The sequence below is a fragment of the Lonchura striata genome, chromosome 3 (assembly GCF_046129695.1).
Source record: "Lonchura striata isolate bLonStr1 chromosome 3, bLonStr1.mat, whole genome shotgun sequence".
In the NCBI taxonomy this organism is placed as follows: domain Eukaryota; kingdom Metazoa; phylum Chordata; class Aves; order Passeriformes; family Estrildidae; genus Lonchura; species Lonchura striata.
Window position 1 is genome coordinate 69,323,469 of NC_134605.1, and position 23,574 is coordinate 69,347,042.

At 41.0% G+C, this 23,574-nt stretch overlaps 2 protein-coding genes across 8 annotated transcripts in view; both read left to right on the plus strand.

The window, feature by feature from the left end:
- AK9 (adenylate kinase 9) overlaps nt 1-7,874 on the plus strand; it is a 59,031-nt gene extending 51,157 nt beyond the window's left edge. For 2 of the 5 annotated variants that reach the window (XM_077782273.1, XM_077782274.1), the window contains one exon: nt 736-2,082. In XM_077782273.1, the coding sequence (XP_077638399.1) occupies nt 736-1,024 (289 nt within the window). In that variant the 3' untranslated portion in view covers nt 1,025-2,082. Of the gene's footprint in view, nt 1-735; nt 2,084-2,146; nt 2,344-2,861; nt 3,032-3,733; nt 3,833-3,919; nt 4,023-4,573; nt 4,689-7,544 lie in introns of those variants that run through there. The other 3 variants (XM_031504393.2, XR_004148051.2, XM_077782275.1) reach the window with 3 other exon arrangements.
- A 507-nt stretch (nt 7,875-8,381) lies between these two features.
- Nucleotides 8,382-20,227, plus strand: ZBTB24 (zinc finger and BTB domain containing 24). Of its 3 annotated transcripts, none has more exons than XM_021553779.2 (7): nt 8,382-8,429; nt 11,145-12,135; nt 12,540-12,707; nt 13,910-13,993; nt 14,676-14,759; nt 16,989-17,070; nt 17,954-20,227. In XM_021553779.2, the coding sequence occupies exons 2-7, from the start codon at nt 11,172-11,174 to the stop codon at nt 18,720-18,722; spliced, it is 2,151 nt and encodes a 716-aa protein (XP_021409454.1). In that variant the 5' UTR covers nt 8,382-8,429; nt 11,145-11,171; the 3' UTR covers nt 18,723-20,227. The 3 variants fall into 3 exon arrangements, with proteins under 3 accessions (XP_021409454.1, XP_021409453.1, XP_021409452.1); XM_021553778.2 differs by lacking the exon at nt 8,382-8,429 and adding an exon at nt 8,646-8,941; XM_021553777.3 differs by lacking the exon at nt 8,382-8,429 and adding an exon at nt 8,702-8,756.
- Nucleotides 20,228-23,574: the final 3,347 nt, after the last annotated feature.

The following is a 23,574-nucleotide window of genomic DNA, read 5'->3' on the forward strand; positions in this document are numbered from 1 at the left end:
TAAATACTCTGTTTAAAGAGTCATTGGTTGTTTTTGAAGAAGAACAGTAAGTAGTTTATAAGCAGACAGAGTATGAAAAAGAACAGAACATTCACCTTAAAATTAAATTGTGTAAGAACCTGTTTCTCATTAGAAGAAGTGTTTCTAAGAAGTTCCAGATATCTTGGACCATTATTGCATGCCTCTTTCATTTTGTCCTTTTCTTTTTGTCTCTTTCTTTTTATCAAGTAATCAGTACAATGTTAAATTGTTTACTAAAAGACTAAAGACAATGTGCATTGCAAAAAAAATTAAATCATTTATGTGTTTTTGAAAGTATTTACTTTAAACTTCATTTTAAATACTGAACTAATTATATTTCATAGGCTTAAGGACAAATCAAGTGTACAATATCAGAGTATCATTTAATTGTGTATTTGTAGTGAGTGTCAGGTAATGTGTGTTGATACATTCCAAATCCTTTGAACAATAATTATTGAGTTGTATTTGGGACATAAATAGAAAAAGTTTTGTTCTTCGTTTTCGAAGGACTGTCTGATCATAAGTACACTGCTTTTCACATTAGCTTGTAGTATTCTTCATATGAAATTTGTACTTCTCAAATATGTTCTACAGTGTCAAATAAGCAAAATTTTGTAAAAAGAACTTATAGTGAACTCTAGAATTTACACCTGAAATTCAATGAAATTATCTAATCCTCAGATTTAAATCACTGTTATCTTTCACTGTCTTTAGACTTCCCTATCCTGAACATGACAATCCACAGATTCTAGCTATTAAAAATTCCTGCTATAAACAGCACATTGATGATATTAGAACTTACTATATGAAGGAACGTCAGAACTGGTGTGTGATTGATGCCAATCATAGCAAATGGAGGGTCTGGAATACCGTTCTGCAGAAAGTTCAGGTGGTTGTTAAACAAATCCAGATATACCTGGAAAGAAGAAGAGAAGGTAAAAGAAAAACAAAGTTTCCCAGAATATTTGTTTCTTTAAAAAGCTGCAATATACTACGTACATGACAACTTCATCTTTATTTGGATGAGGCTAAGTTTTGGGCATATACATACCCTTAAATTCTTCAATCTCATCTACAGAGATCTTGAAGAGATCTTTTGAAAATAGTGATGACAAAGCCAACTACAAGGCAGTATGAGGCCATCCTCCAAAGACGAGGGTAACAGAAATCTGCTAAAGGAAGTCAGAGTCCTTGGACAATGGTAGATCTGGCAACACTGGGTTGTAAATCACAAAAAGTACCCCAAAAGTACAAGGGGAACTCTAACTTGCAGCTTCACTTTAGCATTAATGAGGGAAGAGGGAGAGATAGGGAAGATCTTAATTTAAAACCTAGAAATAAGCTTAAATATGCCATCTGAGTTAATTTCTGTGCTTTGGGAAGAAGATAATTTTATCCTAAAAAGGCACAGTTCCTACGTGAGTTTTTGTCTGTTGGCACTGGTCAGGATTAAATATGCCTTTTAAACATGTCTACTATTTAACTAGAACTCCTTTGAAGGGCAAATATACTTCCTTATCTTATATCCACCTTTTGGGTTTAACTTTTACAGCTCTGTGGCTCCACCCATCTTAAAAATTGGAGTCATAATCAAAAATATTAAAATACACTTAAATTTTACACATCAAGTTTGAAAAAGCACATTTTTTAAGTAATTTGGTTTTGAGATTACATTTTAGTCAAGATTTTGAATGCATTTCCTCCAGATAGACTGTAGCATTTGCAAGCTATAGATGAATAAAGGGGAGACTTTCATCACACCTTGTACTCTTTTTCACCAATGCAAAGAAATAAAATAATAGCTGAAATGTCCCTTAGTAACACAAAGGAGTGAAACAATAAATCATAAATAAGAAGAACAGACTAATAAGACGAACATACAGAGTATCCCACACCATTAATAATTATTATATTTCTTAAATGCTACAAAAACGTTATTAAAATTAATTGGTAAAATGAGTTACAACTTAATTTCATTATCAAATTGCTGTTTTAGTTCTCATTATTTTATGTACTTTTCTAATTATTAATTACCTCCTAGACTATGGCATTCCTGAGTAGAATTGTTGGATGTTTCTATGTCTTTCATAAATTAAACATTATCATTAATTGCTTTCATTAACAGGAAAAGCAGCCAGCATTGCTGGTTTATGTATCACTCCCAAGGAACTGCAGAGTCAGCTGGGGGAGTGTGGACAGTACTGTCCTGTCAGCCTTGCAGAGAAAGGTGAACTGGTTGACTGCTCTGTAACCCCTTCACTGGAGTTTGCTGCTGAATTTCAGGGGCACTATTACAGAATGGCTTCACAGGAAGAACTGGAAGTGAGTGTCAAAAAGCAGGTCAAAAAGGAGGGGATTATGGGAAGAGGGAACATTGTTGCTTACATTCTTTGATTCCATACAGAAATAGGTAATATGCAACTTGAATTAGACCACTGTTGTTAGCATTCAAGCTTTTGTTCTGCATACTTCTGCTATCAAATGTCTAGGCAGATACAATACAGCACAGACACCATTAAACTAAAGCTCATCTTACAAGCTGTCACAGATCAAACATTCATTTGAAAACAGTAACCTTCTCCTTTCTTTTATCTGTTGTAGAGAGACTGGGTTAAAAAGTGGCTTATGAAAGCAGTACATAGTGATGGATGGTGGGTGAATAGTGACTATTTCAACTGAGAGTAGGTTGGAAAAGAAATTACCCAAGAGCAACAGCAATGCCAACACACTGTTTCATTGTAGAAAAAATAGGTATCTAAATTGTGTGAGCCAGTCCTCTGGAGCTTGACTAACAGTCCTTCAGTGCTTTTTTCATTATAAAAATATTTCTTTTTCTACAGAAATTCCTGAGTAGACCTGAGGTTTATGTATCATCACTGGCATCTCACCCACTCCCACCCACACATATGCTGCCAAAGAAATTGACTGCAGCAGAAGTGAAGGCCTTATTCCCTGTAAAGCCTGAAATGCAGGGATACTGTCCAGTCACTTACCTAGATGGAAAACAGAGGTATGTCACTAGAGTTTTCATAATCTGAATTGCAGAACATGTGTCCTATATTAATGCATTAATGAGGAAATAATGTTTGGGGTTTGGACTGGAAAAGCAATTACTATTCTCTACATTGTACCCATGGCTTTGGAAATCAAGATAAAATCACCTTTTAAAACTTACATGGATACAGGTTCTACAAGAATGGGTGCTGACTTGCTGTCTTTCATGATGAAGATGGACTGATATAGTTTGAATTTGCTCTATCATAAGCCTTCAAAGGTTAAAAGAAATCTCATAAATCCCTAGTAGATGCAGAAGCTATAATGATTTTTGTAGAGATCCATAAAGCTCTACCATAAAGTGACACAGATTTCTTCAGTGTGCAAAATTTGTCATCAGAGGAGAATCATAATAGCCAATTCTATGTTATCCTTTTTTAATCTCCTGAACAAATATGATTGGCATTTTAAATGGAGAGGCTCTAAGGAAGCACTATAAAAGTGCCTTAATAAGCAGATTTTGAGGCAGAGACTCTATGAGATTTTTAACCTTGTAACTGTCCATCATGTAGTAGAAACTTGGATGATCCAATTGCTATTTTTGTAGTTGCTACACTTGCTAAATTACCAGAAGGCTGCCAGTAGCTCATGAATTTACTCCACACAAATTAAGTTTTACGTTTTCTGTGAATGAGTTATTCTTGCTCCATCTTTTCAGATACGAAGCTTTGGTGCCTGGCAACATAGAGTATGCAGCAAAATACCAAGACAAGGTATATATTTTTGAAAGTGAAGAAAAACTTCAGAAGTTTATGAGGTAAATACACTAACTGCATTTTAATCTTAAAATGTTTATATAATCTTGTTTATACATCTTAAAAGTGCTTACTTTATATCTGGTTAGGTTACCAGAGAAGTACTGGAATCTGAAGCTTCCCCATAAACTCCCTCCAAAACAAGAGCCTATGCTATTAACTACACTTCCTTTGCCTGGATACCTTGAACAGGCCAGTTTTTGCTTTTCTATTTTAAAGCATGATTTTGTGATAAATATCATATATATAGCATATCCCACTCCTGGTTTTTTTTTTAATTTTTAATGCATTTGAGTCTTATATTTATTAAAGAGATTATATTAAATTGAATTTTTTTTTTAGTTACAATTGAGAGTAATTTTTAAAATAACAGATGTTTGTAGCTTTCATGGAAAAAAACACAAGACCATCAGAGGGGGATAATAAGCTACAGTACTATATGATGATTTTCTGACTTAGTTGTTTATCATATCTTGTAAGAGTACATTTTGGTTTGACTTTTAACACCAGCATAGACACAAGCTTACTTGGAAAAATTTTAGAGTAATTTGTTACACTTTGACACATGAATAAATAAAAAAATTATTCATGGTCACAGCCCTCCCTATTTTATGCTAATTTCTTGTTTTCTACTATTCACCAACTTAGGGTATCGTCCTGTATTGTTAGATCTGCATTACAACAGGATAAGGCATTCCTCAAGATTACTGTAATGGTCTTTTAAAACTATTTTCTTTCTTTAGGGAGTAGCAACTTCTCTAATAAAAGCTCTGCATGAAGTTGGCAGCCTTAAGCCAAAGTTTCCATTCCTAAGTGTGAAAGAAACTGCTCTGCTTTTTGTCTCATTCCATCTAAAAGGTAGTGTATAAAATAGCATGCTATAAAATAACTAATTGTATAAATGACATAAGATCTCTGATAAAATATAGGTAGCCAATTAGTGTTCATATTTGCTGTTTTTTAGAATTTCTCTTTGGGTTTTTTTCAGCCAGAGATACCAATTACATGTAATAATCTTTAATAGTTTGCAATCAGCTTAACTATTGCCATCTTTCTCGATTTCAATGTCTTTGTTTACAGCTCTGCTATAGCTTTGGGCTGGGTTTCCAGTACTGCTGGGGATTTCTGGAGCAAGACTGACATTTCTTTCAACCCACGACTTTTGTCATTTATAAGCCAACCTGTTCACTGGGCAAACTTCACCTGGCCTTTCGTGTTTTACATTTTTACTTATTATTTTAGACAATACCAGTCTTAATTATTTTTTCTAAGCTCTTCACATCCTGTGTTTCCTTATGTAGTTTCCAGAGCCCTCCAGAATTTTCTTGAAATGTCACTCTTTTTTTTTTTTTTGCTAGCACAGCTTTGTTAAGGAAGACCATTGAACAGGGTAGGCACATGGTAAGCCCCTACATAAATGTACAATTCCTAAGCCACCAAACTGTTTTGATACTGTAGTTTGCTTCATTCACAACAGCTATTTTCATTCTATTGTTAGGATGGCTTTGCTAACATAAGGATGCCCATGCTAGGAATGTTTTGCTCATATATTGCAACATTAAATCATTATTAGTAGTGGATGATGAACCAGAAGGGTTATGCAAGTGCAGAAATCTCTTCTCCTCATACAGTGCCAAATAGTTTGACCATAGGAACCCAGGAAAACAAGTTATCTTCTTCTAGCACTGGATAGGACTGCTTCCAACTTTAAGATACAGCATTCCTGTACACTGACAAATCACTTGAAAGTGAGGAAGAACTTCTTCCATGTGCTAGTGACCAAATATTGGAACACATTTCCCAGAGAAGTTGTGGAGTCTTCATCAGTGGAAATATTCAAGAGCCATCTGAACACGACCCTGTGCTGTGTGCCCTGGGATGACCCTGCTTGAGCAGGGAGGTTGTCCCAGATGACCCAGTGTGGTTCCTTCCTGTCCCAGCCTGATCCACCCTGCGATTCTGTGATTAGTTGCAAATACAGAATTATTTATTATTGTGCATCTCTTCAGAGTAGTCATGCCATTCTTGATAAAAAAATTTGATCAAAGTGCCTTGTGGTCCCCTGGAAATTTATTTTGTCCTATTTCTATGTGAAGTTAGACCTTCTCATCTTCAATTAACATCATTCTCTAATATCACATTTAAAGATTGAGTGTCCTTCAAACTGGACTCTTGTAAGGGCTGTATTCAGAGCTATGCTTGAAAAATCTCTCAGAAACTGTTAAATGTAGCTGTCTACAGTTTAAAGCTAGTGGGCTGAAGTGTTTTATAGGATAGTTCTTCATGCTGTCCAGTTTTTGTAATGAGAAATAAAATACTGTCCATAAGAAAAAACAATGGTTATGATTTGGCTCACTCCTTCTCCTTTGCCTTGGGTAACAATTAAAATAATAAACTGTACTCTGAGGACTGGCACTCAATACTAATGTATGCCAAACTCATTTGGACACTCTGATAGTTTAATGCTTTTCTTATATTGTGGTGCCTAATACTGCACAATGGACTCAAGATGAGTCCACCCCAGTGCAGAGCAGAGCAGGACAATCCCCCTTTCCCAGCTGGCAATGCTGCGCGTGGTGCCCCCCAGGACACCACTGGCCCTCCTGGCTGCCAGGGCACTGCTGGCTCACATTCCACTTGCCACTGACTAGCACCTCTAGGCCCCTTTCCACAGCTCTGCTTTCCAGCATCTCATTGCCCAGTCTGTCCATGTATCCATCCCAGGTGCAGAATCCGGCACTTTCCCTCACTGAAATTCATATGGTTGGTGATTTCCCAGTCCTCTGATTTGTCAAAGTCTCTCTACTGGGCTTCCCTGCCCTCAAGGGAATCAACAGCTCCTCCCAGTTTTGTATAATCTGTGACCTCGCTTAGTATCCCTTCCAGTCCTGCATCCCAGTCATTTATGAAGATGTTAAAGAGCACAGGGCTGTGGATGGAGCTTTGGGGAACCTCATCAGTGACAGGTCACCAGTCCAATGTCGCCCCGTTCCCTATAACCCTTTGTGCCTGAGTGGTGAGCCAGTTGCTCATCCATGGCATGATGTGTTTATCCAGCTGTGTGCCTGACATTTTGTCCAAAAGGATACTGTGAAATAAAGTATTGAAAATTTTAATGAAATGCAAATCAACTGGTGTCCCTTGGTCAACTAGGTGGATTATTACCTTGTCATACAAGGAAGTCAGGTTTTACGAGCAGGACTTTTCTCTCATGAAGCCATGTTGGTCACAGTTCTGCTTATCAAACCTGACTTCCTTGTATAACAAGGTAGCCCACGTTATAGGCTGTTGTAGCGCGGTACCAAAGCATTTAGGTCATGGAACACTTGTACCAAGGATACAGTGGCCCAGCACCAGCCATACCAGACCTGGGCTATCCCCAGGATGTACCACTTCAGACTGTGTGCCACACAACCCAAATTTGTCACTGCCTGGAGATTCACCAATATCTCATGGTCTGAGAAATGAGAAGTTGACAGCAGCTAGACATGTTTGTTGTGTCTTTTTCTTATCCTTCTGATTATCACGACTGTTTGGAGTCAGGAACTTTCTGAAATACCAGACTTATCGTTTTGGCTTGGCACCAGCAGTCAAGGTGTTTATCTGTACCATGGGTAATGCCAACAGAGGTAGACTTGGTCCCTTTGAAAATTTCTGTAATGTAATTCCACAAAGTTTATAGGAGACACTAACATGCTGCTTAAATTCTTGCAGCACACAATCCCCGGAGCTCAGAGCCAGTGCGGCAGATGTACAGGAAGAAGTTTTTGCAGTTCGTGGAGCACTGCCAACTCATTCCCTACCTGGGGACTGCTATGATGGGCCCGTATAAGGAGCCAAGAGATCGGCCCCGTGGCCTTGATGACAGACTGCAGACCTTTTTCTCCCTGAAAGGCACCCGCCCCACTTTTGTGTGAACCCTGTGTTTCTGCTGATTAACACATGGAGTGTTGCCATCAGGCACCAGCATGGCCTGTGAACATCACACGTTCTTGGGCCAGTTTTTTAATCATGAAATCTTAGAAATAAAATCTTTTGTCTGAAGTTGAGATATATCAAGCTGCTAGAGAGCGTCCAAAGGAAGGCTATGATAATAGTGAAAGCCTTTGAGGGGAAGTCATATGATGAGCAGCTGAAGTCACTTGGTGTGTTTAGCACGGAGGAGACTGAAGGGACACCTCGTCACAGTCTTCAACTCCTTTCTGAGTGGAAGAGATGGGGTAGACACTGATCTCTTCTCTGTGGTGCCCAGTGACAGGACGCATGGGAATGGCCTGAAGTTGGCCAGGGGAGGATTAATCTCAATATTAGGAAAAGGTTTTTCACCCAGAGGGTGGTTGGGCACTGGAACAGGCTCCCCGTGGAAATGGTGACAGCACCAAGCCTGACAGAGTTTAAGAAAAGCATTTGGCAATGCTCTGGGTACACGGTGTGTTCTGCGGGCTGTCCTGGGCAGGGCTGGAGCTGGAACCGGCTGACCCCCGCGGGCTGGTCCGCGGTTCCGCGGCTCCAAGTCCCGCCCGCGTTGCGCTCCCGGCGGCAGCGCAGGCGCGCGGCCAGCCGCGGCCGGAAGTGCGGCGGCGGCGGCGGCGGCGAGCGGTGAGTGGTGGGGCCGGGCCGGGCCGGGCCGGAGCTCCGGGGCCGCGGCTCTCGCGGGGCAGCGCCCGCTCCCTGCTCCTGCCCCGCGAGCCACGGGCGGCCTTCCCTCCCGGGGCGGCCCGGGCGCTCACACGGTGCGCGGCGCGGCGATCCGCGCCGTGCCCGTGGCCCTGGCCGTGCCGAGGCCCAGCCCCGGGCCGTGCGCTGCCCCCCGGGGTCTCCTCCCCGGAGCTCCTGAGCCCTCCGCCGGCCGGGCCGGAGCGCGTATCCGAACGCAGCGCCGGCAGCGTGGGGCCTCCTGCGGGAGTGCGGCCTCATTCTGTAATGGTGAGGGGCTTTTAGTGAAGTTGCGTGGTTTGGATTTTGCAGTCAAAATACTAATACTGTCACCTCCTGGTTAAACATGAAGTCCTCACAAAACACCCACTACTTTGTCTGGAACACGTGTGGATGTTAGGGGATGCCTGCAGGCAGAGTTGGCAGCAGCTGTCCAGGAATTCTTATATTGCACGGTAAGGCTGGTTGGGTCACACCTGCAGCTGTGTTTTAAGGTGCTCCAGCTAGAAACATCGGGTTCACATGCTCTGGAAGTTAAAGCTCCCAGATTAAAAGAATTTGGCTCTGCTGTGAACTATTTGGTACCCGATTAGGGCTAAAGAGTCCTTTTTTCGCCATCTCAGTAGCCTGTAGGTATCATCTGTAGGTAGTGTCTGCTGTTTCATGGAGCATTTGTTCAGGTCATTGAAACTTTTGCACTAACTAAATACAAATATGTAAATTTATATGTGTTTAATGTGACACTTGTATTATCTTTGGTTTAGCTGAGCTTTATAAATAGGACATTCTGGGCATAGCTCATCCATAATATTTGGTGGAGTCTTCTGAAATTGATGCTTTTTTTTGGTTTATTATTAACTTTTGCGAATTTACTATTGAAGGATCTTAGCAAGTCAAATTGATTGTTAATAGTACCTTAATGAGCTCTATATTAGAACCCTTCAAAACACTGCTGTTTCTGTGTTTGTATTGCCTACCTTCTTAGGCTGAAGCTTACTAAAGTTAAAAGTGTTAAAGTGTTAAAAAAGAAAATTTTTCAGAAGCATAAATACGTGTAAAAGAAGTCATGAAGTCTGGCCACATTGATACCAGTGAAGTTTTATCACAGAACCACTAGGTTGGAAGAGACCTTTAACATCATCTACTCCAACCCGCACCCTAACACCTCAAATAAACCATGGCATAATTTATTATACGATTTCCTACCTTGTCCCTCAGTGAACTGCACTGATCAAACTGCAGTTGACCTTTTTGTTTCCAGTGTGGTGGGTTGTTGCTGGCTGGACACCACTGTCCACCAGAGCCACTCCATCACTCCCCGCTGAGGGGAGCAGGGAACAAAGGCAAAACAGGCACAGGCAAAACAGACTTGACTTGAGGAAATTACTTTATTGTCAATGAGATCATTGTTGGATAATGAGAAATAAACCCAAATCTTTAAACAGCTCACCCCACCTCTCCCTTCTTTCCGGGCTCAGCTTTAGTCCCAGTTTTCTCTACCTCGTCCCTCCAGCAGTGCAGGGAAATGGAGAATGGGGGCTGCAGTCAGTTCACTGCACTTTTTCTTTGATTCTCCTTTGACTCCTCACACTCTTCACCTGCTCCAGTGTGGGGTCTCTCCCGCAGGAGACAGTTCTTCTTCCACAAACTACCTTAGCCTGAGTCCTTCCCATGGGCTGCAGTTCTTCACAAAATGCCCTGGCTTGGATCCCTTCCACAGGTGCACTTGTTCAGGAGCAGTCTGCTCCAGCCTGGGTTCTCCATGGGGTTGGAGAGTTCTACCAGCAAACCCATTTCAGTGTGGGCTCCTCTCCATGAGGCCATAGGTCCTGCCAGGAGCCTGCTCCAGCACAGGCTTCCCACAGGCTCCCAGCCTTGCAGGCATCAGCCTGCTCTGGTGTGGGGTTCTCCAGGGGCTGCAGGTGGATCTGTGCTCCACCATGGACCTCCCTGGGCTGCAGGGGCACAACTGCCTCCCCATGCTCTGCACCAGGGGCTGTGGAGGAATCTCTGCTCTGGCACCTGGAGCACCTCCTCTCCCTCCTACTCCACTGACTGCAGAGCTGCTGTTCCCACATATTCTCACTTCTCTCTCCAGATGCAGTTGTGCACATTTCTTTCCCCCTTATTAAATCTGTTATCTCAGAGGTGATGCCACCATCAGCTGGTGGGCTTAGCCTTGGCCAGCAGTGGGTCCATCTTGGAGTCAGCTGGTGTTGGCTCTGTAAAATACTGGGGAAGCTTCTGACAGCTTCTCACAGAAGCCACCCCTGTAACTGCCCTGCTACCAAAGCCTTGCCATGCAAAGCCAGTGCTATACTAAGGAGCTGTGACCAAGGAATTGTTTCTGATTGTTTTAGTCTCAGACGCTAGGGAAGCAATTTTTTTATATAATATAGGATTCACAGTACATCAGAGATAAAATTATAGGCAGTAATTCTGATCTAAAAAACAATCTGTAGCCTTTTCATAGGATTTTCAAATACTTTTTGAAGAAATTCCATATCAGCAATAGTGTTGATTTTTCAGAAGTTCAGAGGATTCAGAATTGCTTCAGAAACTCTTGAACTTTGTTATGGGTATAACAAATATGATACTTGGGTCTTATAATGCCAACTGTTAAAATAATTATTTACTAAAGCTATTCTGTTTTTCTAGGCACCTCCTTTAATATTCATAATTAAAATGGCAAAAACAACTGATCCTTCTGAGAAACTGATCATCCACTCCAAAGCTCACAAAGATACCATTCTAGCTAATTTTGAGGAGCAAAGAAAAAAGGATTTTCTTTGTGACATTACTCTGATAGTGGAGAATGTGCAATTCAGAGCCCACAAAGCTTTGCTGGCTGCCAGTAGTGAATACTTCTCAATGATGTTTGTAAATGAGGGTGAAATAGGGCAGTCAGTTTACATGTTGGAGGGAATGGTTGCAGACACCTTTGGAGTTCTGCTAGAATTTATTTACACTGGTTGCCTCTGTGCCAGTGAGAAAAGCACAGAGCAAATCCTGGCTACTGCCCAGCTGCTGAAAGTGACTGACTTGGTATGGGCCTGTACAGACTACCTGGAAAGCCGCAGCCCAGGCTGTGCATTGCCAGCTCCAGCTGAAAGCATAGCCTCTGTTGTTGCAAGTGACAGGAAAAATGATGATCCACCAAAGCGAAAACGGGGGCGACCAAGGAAAATCAAGGTTGTCCAGGAAGAAGAAGAATCAGGAGCAAATTCTGCTGAAGATGGGCAGCTGAGAGAAAACAACTCCATGCAAAATGAGCAAAATTATATGAAAAAAGACACTGAAGTAGAAGAAACAGTTGCCAGTGAACAGGCTTCAGTGAGGAAAGAGGGAGAAGAAATTGAACCTGCTTGTGGCTCAGAAGCTGCTGTTGATCTGTCAGCTGAAAAAGATGAAAACTGTGATCCCAAATCTGAAGAAATACAGAGCACTCAGAGCCGTTACAGCAAACGTAGAATAAGGAGGTCAATCAAACTGAAAGATTATAAACTTCTTGGGGATGAGGATGAGAAAGGATTGGCAAAGAGAACTGATGGAAAAAGAAAACGTGCAGGTTCTGAAGCCCGCTGTAAAGACTGTGGCAAAGTATTTAAGTACAGTCACTTCTTGGCTATTCACCAGCGAAGCCATACAGGTAGGCCTTCAGCGACTGCTGCTTTTGGGTTAGGTTAAGGGATTTGCCAAATGCAAGTGACAGTTGAGCTGCTGGTTGTTGACTACAGCAAGAATATCCAAAATAGCATGCTGGTTCAAATTACAGTGTGTTCTGTGTTTGCTGTTTTATTCTTGTCAGCAGATCTCAGAACCTTTATGTCTTACCTAGATTTCAGTGTAATTAATAATTTAATTGTTTAAGCACTGAATTATATGGCAATAGCTAAAGAATTCTTTTATTCCTGTCTGAAGCTTGTCTCTTCACCACTAATCGAGACTAATTTTTTCAGTAGCTACAACATTGCAGCACATCTCACTATCAGCTTAGAATATCTAGTGAGAAATAATGCATCTGTGACTAAAAATCTCATCTTTTGCTTTCAGGGGAGCGTCCTTTTAAATGCAGTGAGTGTGGCAAAGGCTTTTCCCAGAAGCATTCTCTTCAAGTCCATGAGCGAATGCACACTGGGGAACGGCCGTACACGTGCACCATTTGCAGTAAGGCTCTGACAACAAAGCATTCTCTTCTGGAGCACATGAGCCTACATTCAGGTAAATACTTCAAGGCAAATGTTGCTCTCTGCTGTAAGAATCTGCCTTTCTGAAAAAAAAGTACTTCTGATCCGTCTTGTGTGTGCTGGTGTCACATTCCACTGAGGGGAACTGCAAGGAGTTACTTTAGAAGTGGATGGTCAGGGAAAAAATAATGTCACATGAGACAAACACTGTATCTGAAAACTGTTGATTGGTAATGAAAAAACAATATTAAAAGAAGTTATCCTACTAAAGAGAACTAGAAAAGACAGAACAAGAGGAAGAAAAATGGGAAAGGAATGGGAGGAGAGAGAGGGGAGACAGAGAGAAAAAGAGGGCTTTTACACCGGAGGGAGTGTTGTCAATGTCCACGAGGTGGGAGGTGTGCAGACACGCTGCCTGCTTGGGCACGGCTCCTGCGGTGATGGGTGACCAGGTACAAGGTGAGGGATACTCGGGCAGGAGGTCCAGAGCCCTCCACCAGAACTGTGCACACAGTTGTGGCAAGGATCACAGCAGTGGGCTGACTCAGAGGCGGGTGGGGTTGGACGCAGGGACGCTGGGACAAAGCAGTCAGGGAGCTGGTCAGGAACACAGGGAAGCAGGACAGAATGCGAGGGTTAGGAGGAACCAGCGAGGGCAGGAGAGCCAAAAGGCAGGCTGGGGCCAGGGCAAAAAGCCTAAGACTCAAAAAGTGCTAAATCAGAAGCAAGTTTCAAAAAGCCTGTCAATCACCAAGCCTCCAAAGCAAAAGCACAGTCTCAAAAAAGCCCCAAGCCAAAAGTCCAACTCAGAAAGCCCCAGGGCCTGTGACACAGTTACATTTCATACCCCCAGCTCCTCCCAACGTCTGCCTGCTGACAGGAAACCATGGGCCCAGTCCATCTCCCATTGCAGTCTATTGGCAGAGACCTTTTGCCATCTGACTGGAGAGTGTCTCTGGGGTACAGTGTCTTTGGTGTTCCCCTGCTGACTGGTTGTCCCATGCAAGACATGAACTCGTTGCCAGGAAAGCTCTCTCCAGAGACAAGGCTTTCCTCCATCTTTTCCTATGTGTCTTCTGGAGGTGGCACATGTGCAACTCCTCCCCATGTGTCTCTGACATTGTTGAGGCAAATCAAAACTGAATTGGCTCCTCACAGCTGAATTTTGTATTTTATTTATTTTCTTACACTTGCTTTGGACATGGCTTACATTTTAATAAGTGATTTTCTCTACAGGGCAGAAGGCTTTTACCTGTGATCAGTGTGGGAAATACTTCAGCCAAAAGAGACAGCTCAAGAGCCACTATCGACTACACACAGGTATAACAAGTTTGGATTGAGGCTTACAGTCCATGCTGATTTGTCTTCCTAAAGATTGACTTAGGCTGAAAGTTCTTCCTCAGTAATGTATTTGGTCTTTGCTACCTTGATGTGTCCTATCTTGGATAGGTAGAACAGTGGATAGGGTGAAAAAGACATAATGGTGTATAGTAATGCAATGTGTAGAAAAGTGTTTAATTGAGAAGCTCTTATGATGCTCTTATGTTGATTAAAAAGTTAATTACACTGTAGTTGACAGACAACTTTATTATTTTAGCCCTGCTGTTCATGTTACATAGAAGCTAGGAATTGTATAAACAACTTTGTCTGCTGCTTGGTGTGCAAATTGCACTTAGTTGCCCACTACTCTGGACTAGTAAGGGTATACAAGCTTTAGGAAGTGTTCTTCTCACTTCTGGAACAGGATGAAGATACACACAGAGGAAGTGGTGGAGAAAATCAGAATTTACAAGGCTTCAACAGAAGGTGCTTTTAGGCAGGAGCAGGTGTCAGTCTCCTCTTTTCCTGTGGTAATACTAAATTGAGAAATAGGAATCACCTTTTGTTTTATCTCTATATTATATCAAAGTGGTTATTTTACAGGAAAGTGCTTTAACAAAGATCACGGAAGATATAGAGGGGATCACTTAGGCACTGACACTTTTTTTGTTGTTGCGACAAGGCCGTTCACTGCCGGAATGTAACCAGTGTCAGCGCAAATTCATGGATGCAGCTCAGCTAAAGAAACATCTAAGAACACATACAGGTAATTTTGTACCTTGTGTTTTGTGGGGTTTGTGGTTTGTTTTTTCTTGAAGTTACATGGACAAAACAATGTTAAACAAATTACACTTGTCTCTGTGGCATGAACTTCTGCTCTGCTTGTAACATAATGATGCCTGTGTTGCTGATGAAGAAATTTGACATCAAGAATGCAGAAGCACAAAAAAAGCTTGTGTTACAGCAGCACAGAAGCAGTGCCTATTACAGGAAGAGGGCTTTTTTCCCCTGCTGCAGAAAATGCCAGTTAGCTTTCCCATGATAGAATCCTGGACTGAGAATGCAGTTTGTTGGGAGAGTTGTATCCAGCATGTACTGGGCTTGCAGTGAGCTGACAAGCAACAGAAAGTGTGTGTCCAAATGAGATGGACACCTTTGTCTGTGAGGGATGCGTGCTTATGAAAAGTGCTGTGACCAGAAAAATAATTATTTCCACTGAGCTTTTACTGTGCTGTAATAAACCAGATGTTGAGAGGAGATGGGCTGGGGGGGATGATTTAATGCAAGTGCGTCAGAGGGTGTTTTAAGAGATTTAGAGGGCAGGCTGGTAATGAATCACTGGATAACAGAGATAAAAATGTTGATCTATCCTCTCATAATAACAAGGCATAAATGTCATAAAATACTTCCCTTTGAAGAGTAAGTTCATTAGGTGACATGTGAATAATTTTGTCTTTTAAAGAAACTAGAAACAGTGGCAATTGTTTCCTCACAAAATTAAGTTATTCTTGAGTGTGTCGCTTGCAGTTGTAATACGTAACTCAGCCTCAAGCATACTTTATCTCATTCTTTTCCTCTTCTTTGCTAAGTGAAAAAGATTTAAGTTTTCTGGGATATGCTGAGATCAAAACTTGTGCTTCTGGGAGCTTTTGGTTATCTAGAATAGTGTTAGCATGTGATACTTACATAATTTTGTATTGAAGAGAACTTGGTGTTGACACGCAAGAGTTTTGTATCTGAACCTGATACAGCTCTCTTAATGTAGTGGGAAATGAGTTTGGTGTGAGTAATGAGAAGAGGAAGCTTATTAGCAAGGTAAGTTGCAAAAATATATGAGCTAAGCTGATTTTTAGCAGAAACTGGCTTGCAATATATTTTGCTACCAGAAAAGACATGCAAGATACCAGTATTAATTACGTAGAAATAATAATTCATCAAAAGCAAAGTAAAATTCCAAGGCATTTGGGGGACAGGCATTAACATAGGTACAACTGTTCTCCTTTGGCAGCAGTTTGGTAACACTGTGTCATAAAAATACAGTTTAATTGGGAAGTTACTCCTGTTTTCAGTAGCAAGCTGGGACTGGATGACCAGAGGTCCCTTCTGACAAATGTTTCTTGTTCTCTCATCCTTTATCCATGCCCTCCAAAGCCACATGAAAGCTGGTAAGCATTGCAGTTCTATGCTGAATGGGAAGCTTCCTTGGAAACTGGCTGCTGCCCAGTGCCTGGGTTTGGTATGCTTTGATGGTGTGAATTACCACAGTGGTGGTCTGGATTCTCGTGTCTGGTGTCTTAAAGAACCTCAGTGCTACAAGGATTTGTGGTGTGAATTAGGATTTGCTTTGGTTGGGTAGTATCTGTTTCTATGAACCTTCTTATAATTTAATTTGGCCTCTCTGCTTCTACTCAATTAGACATCAGAATTCCAAATGCACCAAAAAGAACCCCAACAAATAAACAAAAAATCCCCAAACTCACATTTTATTTAACTCACAATAATTATTTTTTTTCTAACTGGTGTTCCCAGAATATCATAGGCCTAGTGTGATGAAGCCTTATAGAAAGCCAGGCAAGTTTTTAAGATAATGGAGTCATTTTCCAGCTTTGGAAGTTTGAGCTTACTCACCTGGATGGTGCTGCACATGAACATGGCATTCATTCCAGGTTCAGGGACAGCCTTTTTCAAAGCATTTCTGTTCCATAGGGAACACTCACATCTGTGCCATAGGTACAGCTTTTTGTTGCTTTGGGGGCTTGGATCACCTAATTCTTCATCTTCAAAGGGGAGAAATGCTAGAGGTGTACATTTAAAATGTTATACCCTCATTTTGACTTGTGAGTTCATTGCGGTTTTGGATATCTGCTGAACCATGACAGAAGCATGAGGAGCCAACAGTGCATACTTGATACTATGTATGGTAAAATACAAAATGTTTTTAATGAATTCATTAAAAGTGCAATTTGAAAAGGGAAGTCACGTTTCTTTTTGATAGGTGAGAAGCCCTTCACTTGTGAGATTTGTGGCAAATCATTTACAGCTAAAAGTTCACTTCAGACTCACATTAGAATTCACAGGTAAAGTATGTCTTATTTTCATTACATTCTATTAAAATGTAACTTCTAGTTTTATAACGAGAAGTAGTGCTTGTTTAATTATAGAATAGTCAGGACTTGTTTGCATTTTGAATGATTGTTAAAAACATTTTTGCTTAATCTGTGTAAGTTAAAAATTGGTAGTGGAAAGTACCAAAGTCCTAAATACTCATGTGCCAAGATATTGTAAGAGTCTTCTTTGGTGTTTTGTGTCTGTTCACTGACAGTGTACTTACTGCTGTGCTGTTTTTGTGAAAATTTTATTTTAAGTTTTGTTTGAGAGCAGAACAGTAGCTGTGAAGTATCAAGGTTATTGGAGCATTGCCTTGTTGCCCTGTGAGCTATCCTGTCTCTTTAACAGCATTAGTTGATTTTTGCCTGTCAGTGCAATGCATAGCATAAAGACATTTTAAATTGTAAATCACTGGAGAACTGTTGTCCAAGAAAACGTTTCCAGTAAAATTTCTAGTCCTGTTGACACAGACAGCAAGTTAGGATTTGGAAACTTCTTTTTGGTTTTAAGCCCACACTGTTAATTAATGTTCTTAAAATGTTCAGTGCTTAGAATTGTGTAAAGTTGTTGCATTCTTGTCAAGGTCAAGCAGCATGGAGCTTGTACCTCTGTTTTTATGAGAGGAAGGCAGTTATCTCTGCAGCTCTGGAGTATATACTAATTGTAAAGTTTGTGAAGTCAAATAGAGATAATCAGGAGATCAAATAGATTATGTTTTTAACACTACCCTTTAAGTACTTACAATTTAGAAAGACAATGTAATCATTTAAGTATTGTATTATATATTAATTTTCAGAAAGCAGCATTGTCAAAGTGAATATTTTAATGAGATCAAATTCTTTCCTTTTGCAGAGGAGAAAAGCCATATACTTGTGATATATGTGGAAAATCCTTCTCTGATTCCAGTGCTAAGAGAAGACATTGTATCTTACACACAGGCAAAAAGCCTTTTGCCTGCCCAGAATGTAGTTTGCAGTTTGCTCGTCTAGACAATCTGAAGTCTCATTTGAAAATTCACAGCAAGGAAAAGCAGTTTCAGGAAGCCAGCACCGCCCCGAGCACCAACGCTCATCCGGAAGAAGTGAGAAACATTCTCCAGCTGCAGCAGTACCAACTTGCCACCTCGGGAGGGCAGGAAATTCAGCTGCTGGTTACGGATGCAGTACACAACATCAACTTCATGCCCAGCCACAATCAAGGCATCAGTATTGTGACTGCAGAAAATGCCCCCAGCATGACGACAGAGCAGGCTGCGAACCTCGCACTCCTTTCACAGCCACCGCAGCAGCTGCAAAACTTGTTGCTTTCAGCTCAGCAGGAGCAAGCAGAACAAATTCAAAGTATCAATGTGATTGCAAACCAAATAGAGGCTGCCCAACCTGAACAAATGCATGTCATCACTCTTTCCAAGGAAGCACTAGAACATCTCCATGCTCATCAAGGACAAAATGAACAAATCCACTTGGCGGGATCTTCACATCCAGCTCAGCACGTGCAGCTGGCTCAGGAATCAAGTCAGCAGTCTCACTCTAGCCACGACACGGTTCCTTCCCATCAAGTCAGTGAAGAACATAATCAAAGTGTACTTGTTCCGAATCCCATCAGCAGCCTCTGTCAGTAAATGAGTCATCTCGTGAGCATCCTATCCAGGGACAGGATTTCTGAAATGCTTGTTTGTCAGCAGAGGGCTAGGCCAGAGAATGCTTCTCATCCCGGCAGGGATTACACATGTCACACTTTTGTTTTTGCAACATAAGCTATCCAAAGATGCATTTCTTGGTGGTTTTTGGATGAGTGACTCAGTTTCTTTAACTGTATTTATTTTAGACTATTTTCTTTTTCTGGATTGGTGTTTTTTTACCATACTTAGTCTTCCACAAGTACCTCACAAGTAATTAATGTGTGGTTGTGTGCCTCATACGCATCTCTGCCTCCTGAACAGATACTTTTCCCTTATTTGCATTTCTGAGTGACTCTCCAGAGATGTTCATCTTGCTGGTAGGAGAACAATGTGTAGAATATCTGTGGATCAGAAAGTACCACTTCTCTGACAAACTTAACGTTATACCTGAGCTACTATCAAGCTTAAGATAACCAGTACTTTTTGCAAAGGCAACACCATATTTCTTATGTTTAATGAACTTTTTTTTTCTGCAGGTTAATGTATAATTCTCTATGTAATCATTCCCTGAAGTGCATTATGAGTTACTGACTACCAAATTTATTTGGTTTGGGTTGAAACTGTTGCAGCCTTTAACTGGCCCTGAATCTTCCCTACTGTTTACTGTGTGCTGTACACATCTTGCTCCTCAGAAACATTTAAGCCATTGCACTTGAATAGTGGCAATGAGATGTGATGGTTACACTGGAGAACTGAAACCCCACAAATTCTGCTTTGTTAGTTCTACCACTCACTCTCTGTGTGACTGTGGGCAAGGTAGTTGACCTCAGTGCCTTGTTTCATCATCTAGTAAGTGGGGATAGTGTTCACACACTCTGCCAAGCACTTTGAAGAGCTCTTGAGGTTGAAAGCATTGTCTGTTGAAGTGCAAAACCCTCTACCTGACAGGATTCTGTCTAAGCTTAGGAGCCACTGTATATGTAAAGTGTTATTTTTTGTACTTTTTGAGAGAAGAATATAATCTTACTTTAATATATGTTAAGACTAGTAATTGTTTATGTGAGGATTCAAACAATGAAGAGCATCACTTCAGAGCATAACAAGTTACATAAATGGGGCACATCACTTAAAGTTGTACAGCTATTTTTGTTTACTAAATTAGATGTGTACAGATTGTTTTCAATGACTGACTGCTAACAAAGAAGATTTGACATTGTAATAAAATGCCTTGCCAAAATACATGCTTTCTGTTTTCAGGTTTGACTACTGGTAACACCTTTGCACTGGTATGCTAAAATCCAGATATAATGCCACTGGTATGTTAAAGTCCAGGTAAAATGCCACTGTTACTTAAAAGAACATGCTCAATTGTCTCTTCAGCTTTAAAATGTCATACTTGTGATTTACATGGATGTTTTATGTTACAACAAACAAAAAAAATCTAAAAAACTTGGTGAATTTAAAAGCAAAATTACCCATAGTTTTTATAAAATCCCTTGTTCCAAGTCCAGACTACTTGGCCAGTTCCTGATTGCATGCTGCAGATATTTGGCTAAGTATCTCCTGTTATCAAAGTACTGGATCACTTTTATATAAATGGATCATGATAAGTGTAGACAGTGGGAATGTATCAATGCAAAAAAAAAAACCCAAACCTGCAACAAATCCAAAAAGCAACATGCAAAAGGTGTTTAGGCTTTCCACTTTTCCTTTCAGAACAGAGAAATAAAATTTGCATACATTCTGCCACCAAAGTGAACCAACATATTCTGCAGTTCTTTCTGAGAGGAACTCAGGCCTGAGAATCCTGAAGTCTTGGTGTAGTAAGAGCAGATAAATAAATACAGTAAAGCCTGCTACAACACCTATGCTGATTAATCGTATAAGCTTACAGTAAATATTCTGGCAGTTCAATCCTAAAACTTCTGCTTTTATCTATAATATTGTGCAGTGCAGCCAGACTACTATCTGGTCATAAGTTTACAGGAACCTGCACAGAATTTATTGTCTGCCATATATTTACAACTCCTGAAGTGGTTAAAAACAGGTTACAAGCTAAATTCTGAGGCTACCAGTAAAGGAATTGTTCAATACTTTTCTTCATTGGACTTCATTTTGTTCATTATGCAGTTATCCTTGCAGGGTTCAGTTCCATGCTGCAGTTAAACATGGGACACTTCCACATGCTGATTTCTCAGTGCTTTCTCTTGTAACTAAAAAACCTGAAGTTTGGTGTTTGGAATTCTGTTTTGCTTTTCTGCAGATTACCAGTGAAGAAACAAGCCGCTGTGAATAGCAGGGCAATGACTAATCTTGCACCCTGCATTGCTTAAGCTGTCAGCACATATTGTAGCTTGCACTCAAGAAGCTGGCGTGGCTTCTCATATCAACAAATGTTGCTTTTTGGACACGATTTGCTTCCTTTCTAGTGAATGCCTTTCTGTTAAAAGATGAAACATAATCCTTTTTCTGTGTATGCATTTTTAAGGCTTCAGCTGAAGTCTAGAATTGCTTTGAATTTGAAAGGAAACTACTGTAGCTTTGTTTTTCAGTCCAGCTACTGCTAATAACGATTTAGGAAAAAAATGCATCCCTTAGAAGCTATGTTTCAGAACAGTTCTCTAAATATCTTTACTCCTTAGCCAGTAAACACCTTAAACTTCTCTTTTTCTCACATAGACTAATCCTAGCAAATCCGTCTCACTGCTTTCTATGTTAAAATGAGATTAAGGTTTTAGACATAAATGCAGGGCAGTAAGAGGACTACAGAAAGATCCGGGTTTGTAAGCATTTAACATCATTGTATGTTTCCTCTGCTCAATTTGTAAGTTACTCAGTGTAGTTGAACTCTTAATAGGCTCTCTTTTTTTTTTTTTCCACCAAATGCAAGATTATTAAATTTTGGCTTTTTCTGAAGATTTTGGTTGGTTCTCCAGGTGCAAGTTGAAACAAATCCCTGAGAGGTAAAGCAGACACACTCTGGAGCCTGCATTTGCCTGTTGTGTTTGTAATTCCCCTGCTTGGTTTTCCAGTCCAGCATCTTGGGTTTTGATAAATGAATATCAGAGTATTTGTTTCATATGGGCTGTAAAGGCAAATTACCCTGACAATAGGAAAAGAAAGCACTACTAGGGATTGTACAGCAATTTTCTCTTAGCATCTAGGAGGAAAAGGAGAAGACTACCTCATCACAAACTCTTTCCAATTGAATGCCTATTCACAGGTTAAAATTAAGGATATTGAGCCTGGCATTGATCTTGCCAGTTGTTGAGGAAAGAGTTTTGCTTGCATTTCTTTGTGAAAGACTCATTTCAGTGTTGTAGCTGGTTAGTCATCATGATGAAGGTCATGGTTGGTGTTTGCTAATACCTATCCTGGTCTGCTTGGATGTGGGTTTTTTCAGTCTTTTCCCACTTCACCTTAACTGTGGGAGCTAGTATGGCATTCATTCCTAATCACCAACTCTGTGCCTGTGTGAGCACAGCAGCTGGGAATGCTTCCTGTCTCCCCAGTCTTCCAGCCCTGCCTCAGGCTGTGTGCCTGACAGTATCCTGTGTATCATTGTCCCAGAGAAGCGAGTCTGAGCTGGGAGTGGCTGGGAGGAGGCCGGTTTGCACAGCAGGTGTGCCCCTGGAGTGCTGGAGCTGCCAAAGGCTCCTTCCTGGGCATGCTTATCTTCACATGGGCAAAAGTCATCTGTGCCAGCCTTTTTCCCAGTCCTTCTGCACTGCAGGTTCTCACTAAGAGCAGAGGAGGAAGAAGTAATGCCATACTCTCCAGAGTATGATTTTAGGACCTCTTTTTACTTAGTCATTAGAGACTAATTAAAGAGTCTGCTTCTTGCAGAGTTGCAGTCCCATGAGCTATAACAGTTCTCTATGTTCTATCCTTTTTCAGATCCTCTGTAAAACACAGTGAACAATAAATGGTTTTCCACAACAGAGGGACTAGTGATCATATCTGTCCCAAGCAATCCTTCCAAATGGAAAAACCCATCCAGGCATATTCTCAGCATCTCACTGTAGTATGCTTACTGCTCATTTCTGGCTAATATTTTAATCCTACCTAATTGAAAGTATCTTTGGAAAAACAGGAAGCAGACTTTTGCTTTAGTTTGCAAACTTCCTACCCTGTCCTGCAAATTTTTTCTGCCATGAGGAAGAACTTCCCTGTGTGAGTGACAGAATATACTGCAACACATGGCCCAGACAAGTTGTGGAGTCTCCCTGACTGGAGAGAGAACTGCCTGGACACAATCCTGTCCTGTGTGCTCTGGGATGACCTTGCCTGAACAGGGAGGTTGGACCAGATGACCACTGTGGCCCCTTCCAACCTGACCCATTCTGTGATTCTGTGATTTTAATTGCCCTTCACCAAGATGTCTCTCAGTGACCCCTAGCAGCTCTGCTTTAGTGTAGGGGTCTCAAATACATGTATGTGTATGTATAATTATTTTTTTTAAATTAATTTTGTCTGCTTTCTCTTCTGTTTCTCAGTGTTTTTGAGATGCTATTTTGGACTGGAAGGAACTGAAACAGCTGCAGCTGCACCAGGTGGAGAAGTTTGGACCATGAAAACCCTCTAAGAATCACAGAGAAGCAAAACTCTTGGGTCTTGTGACAGGCTATGTGTGCATTCTTCATAGGACTTCAAGTTTCCAAGAGCATTGCTGCACCACCTTTGAAAGGCTTTCAGGATCATTGTTTAAAGGTGCTGCACAACCTCGTGTGCAGTCTGTATTTTTCCAAATTTTACCAATTTGTGGTAATTGTTTTCCTCTCTAAACTGAATGCAGCACAGCACATCTGTCACAGCTGGCAAAACAGCACCAGCTAATTCACATCTAACTATT

Coding starts and splice junctions, on each gene's coding strand:
- ZBTB24 (XM_021553777.3), top strand. Junction 12,708..13,909: donor GCACATGAGCCTACATTCAG/GTAAATACTTCA, acceptor TTTTCTCTACAG/GGCAGAAGGCTTTTACCTGT. Junction 17,071..17,953: donor ACTCACATTAGAATTCACAG/GTAAAGTATGTC, acceptor TTCCTTTTGCAG/AGGAGAAAAGCCATATACTT.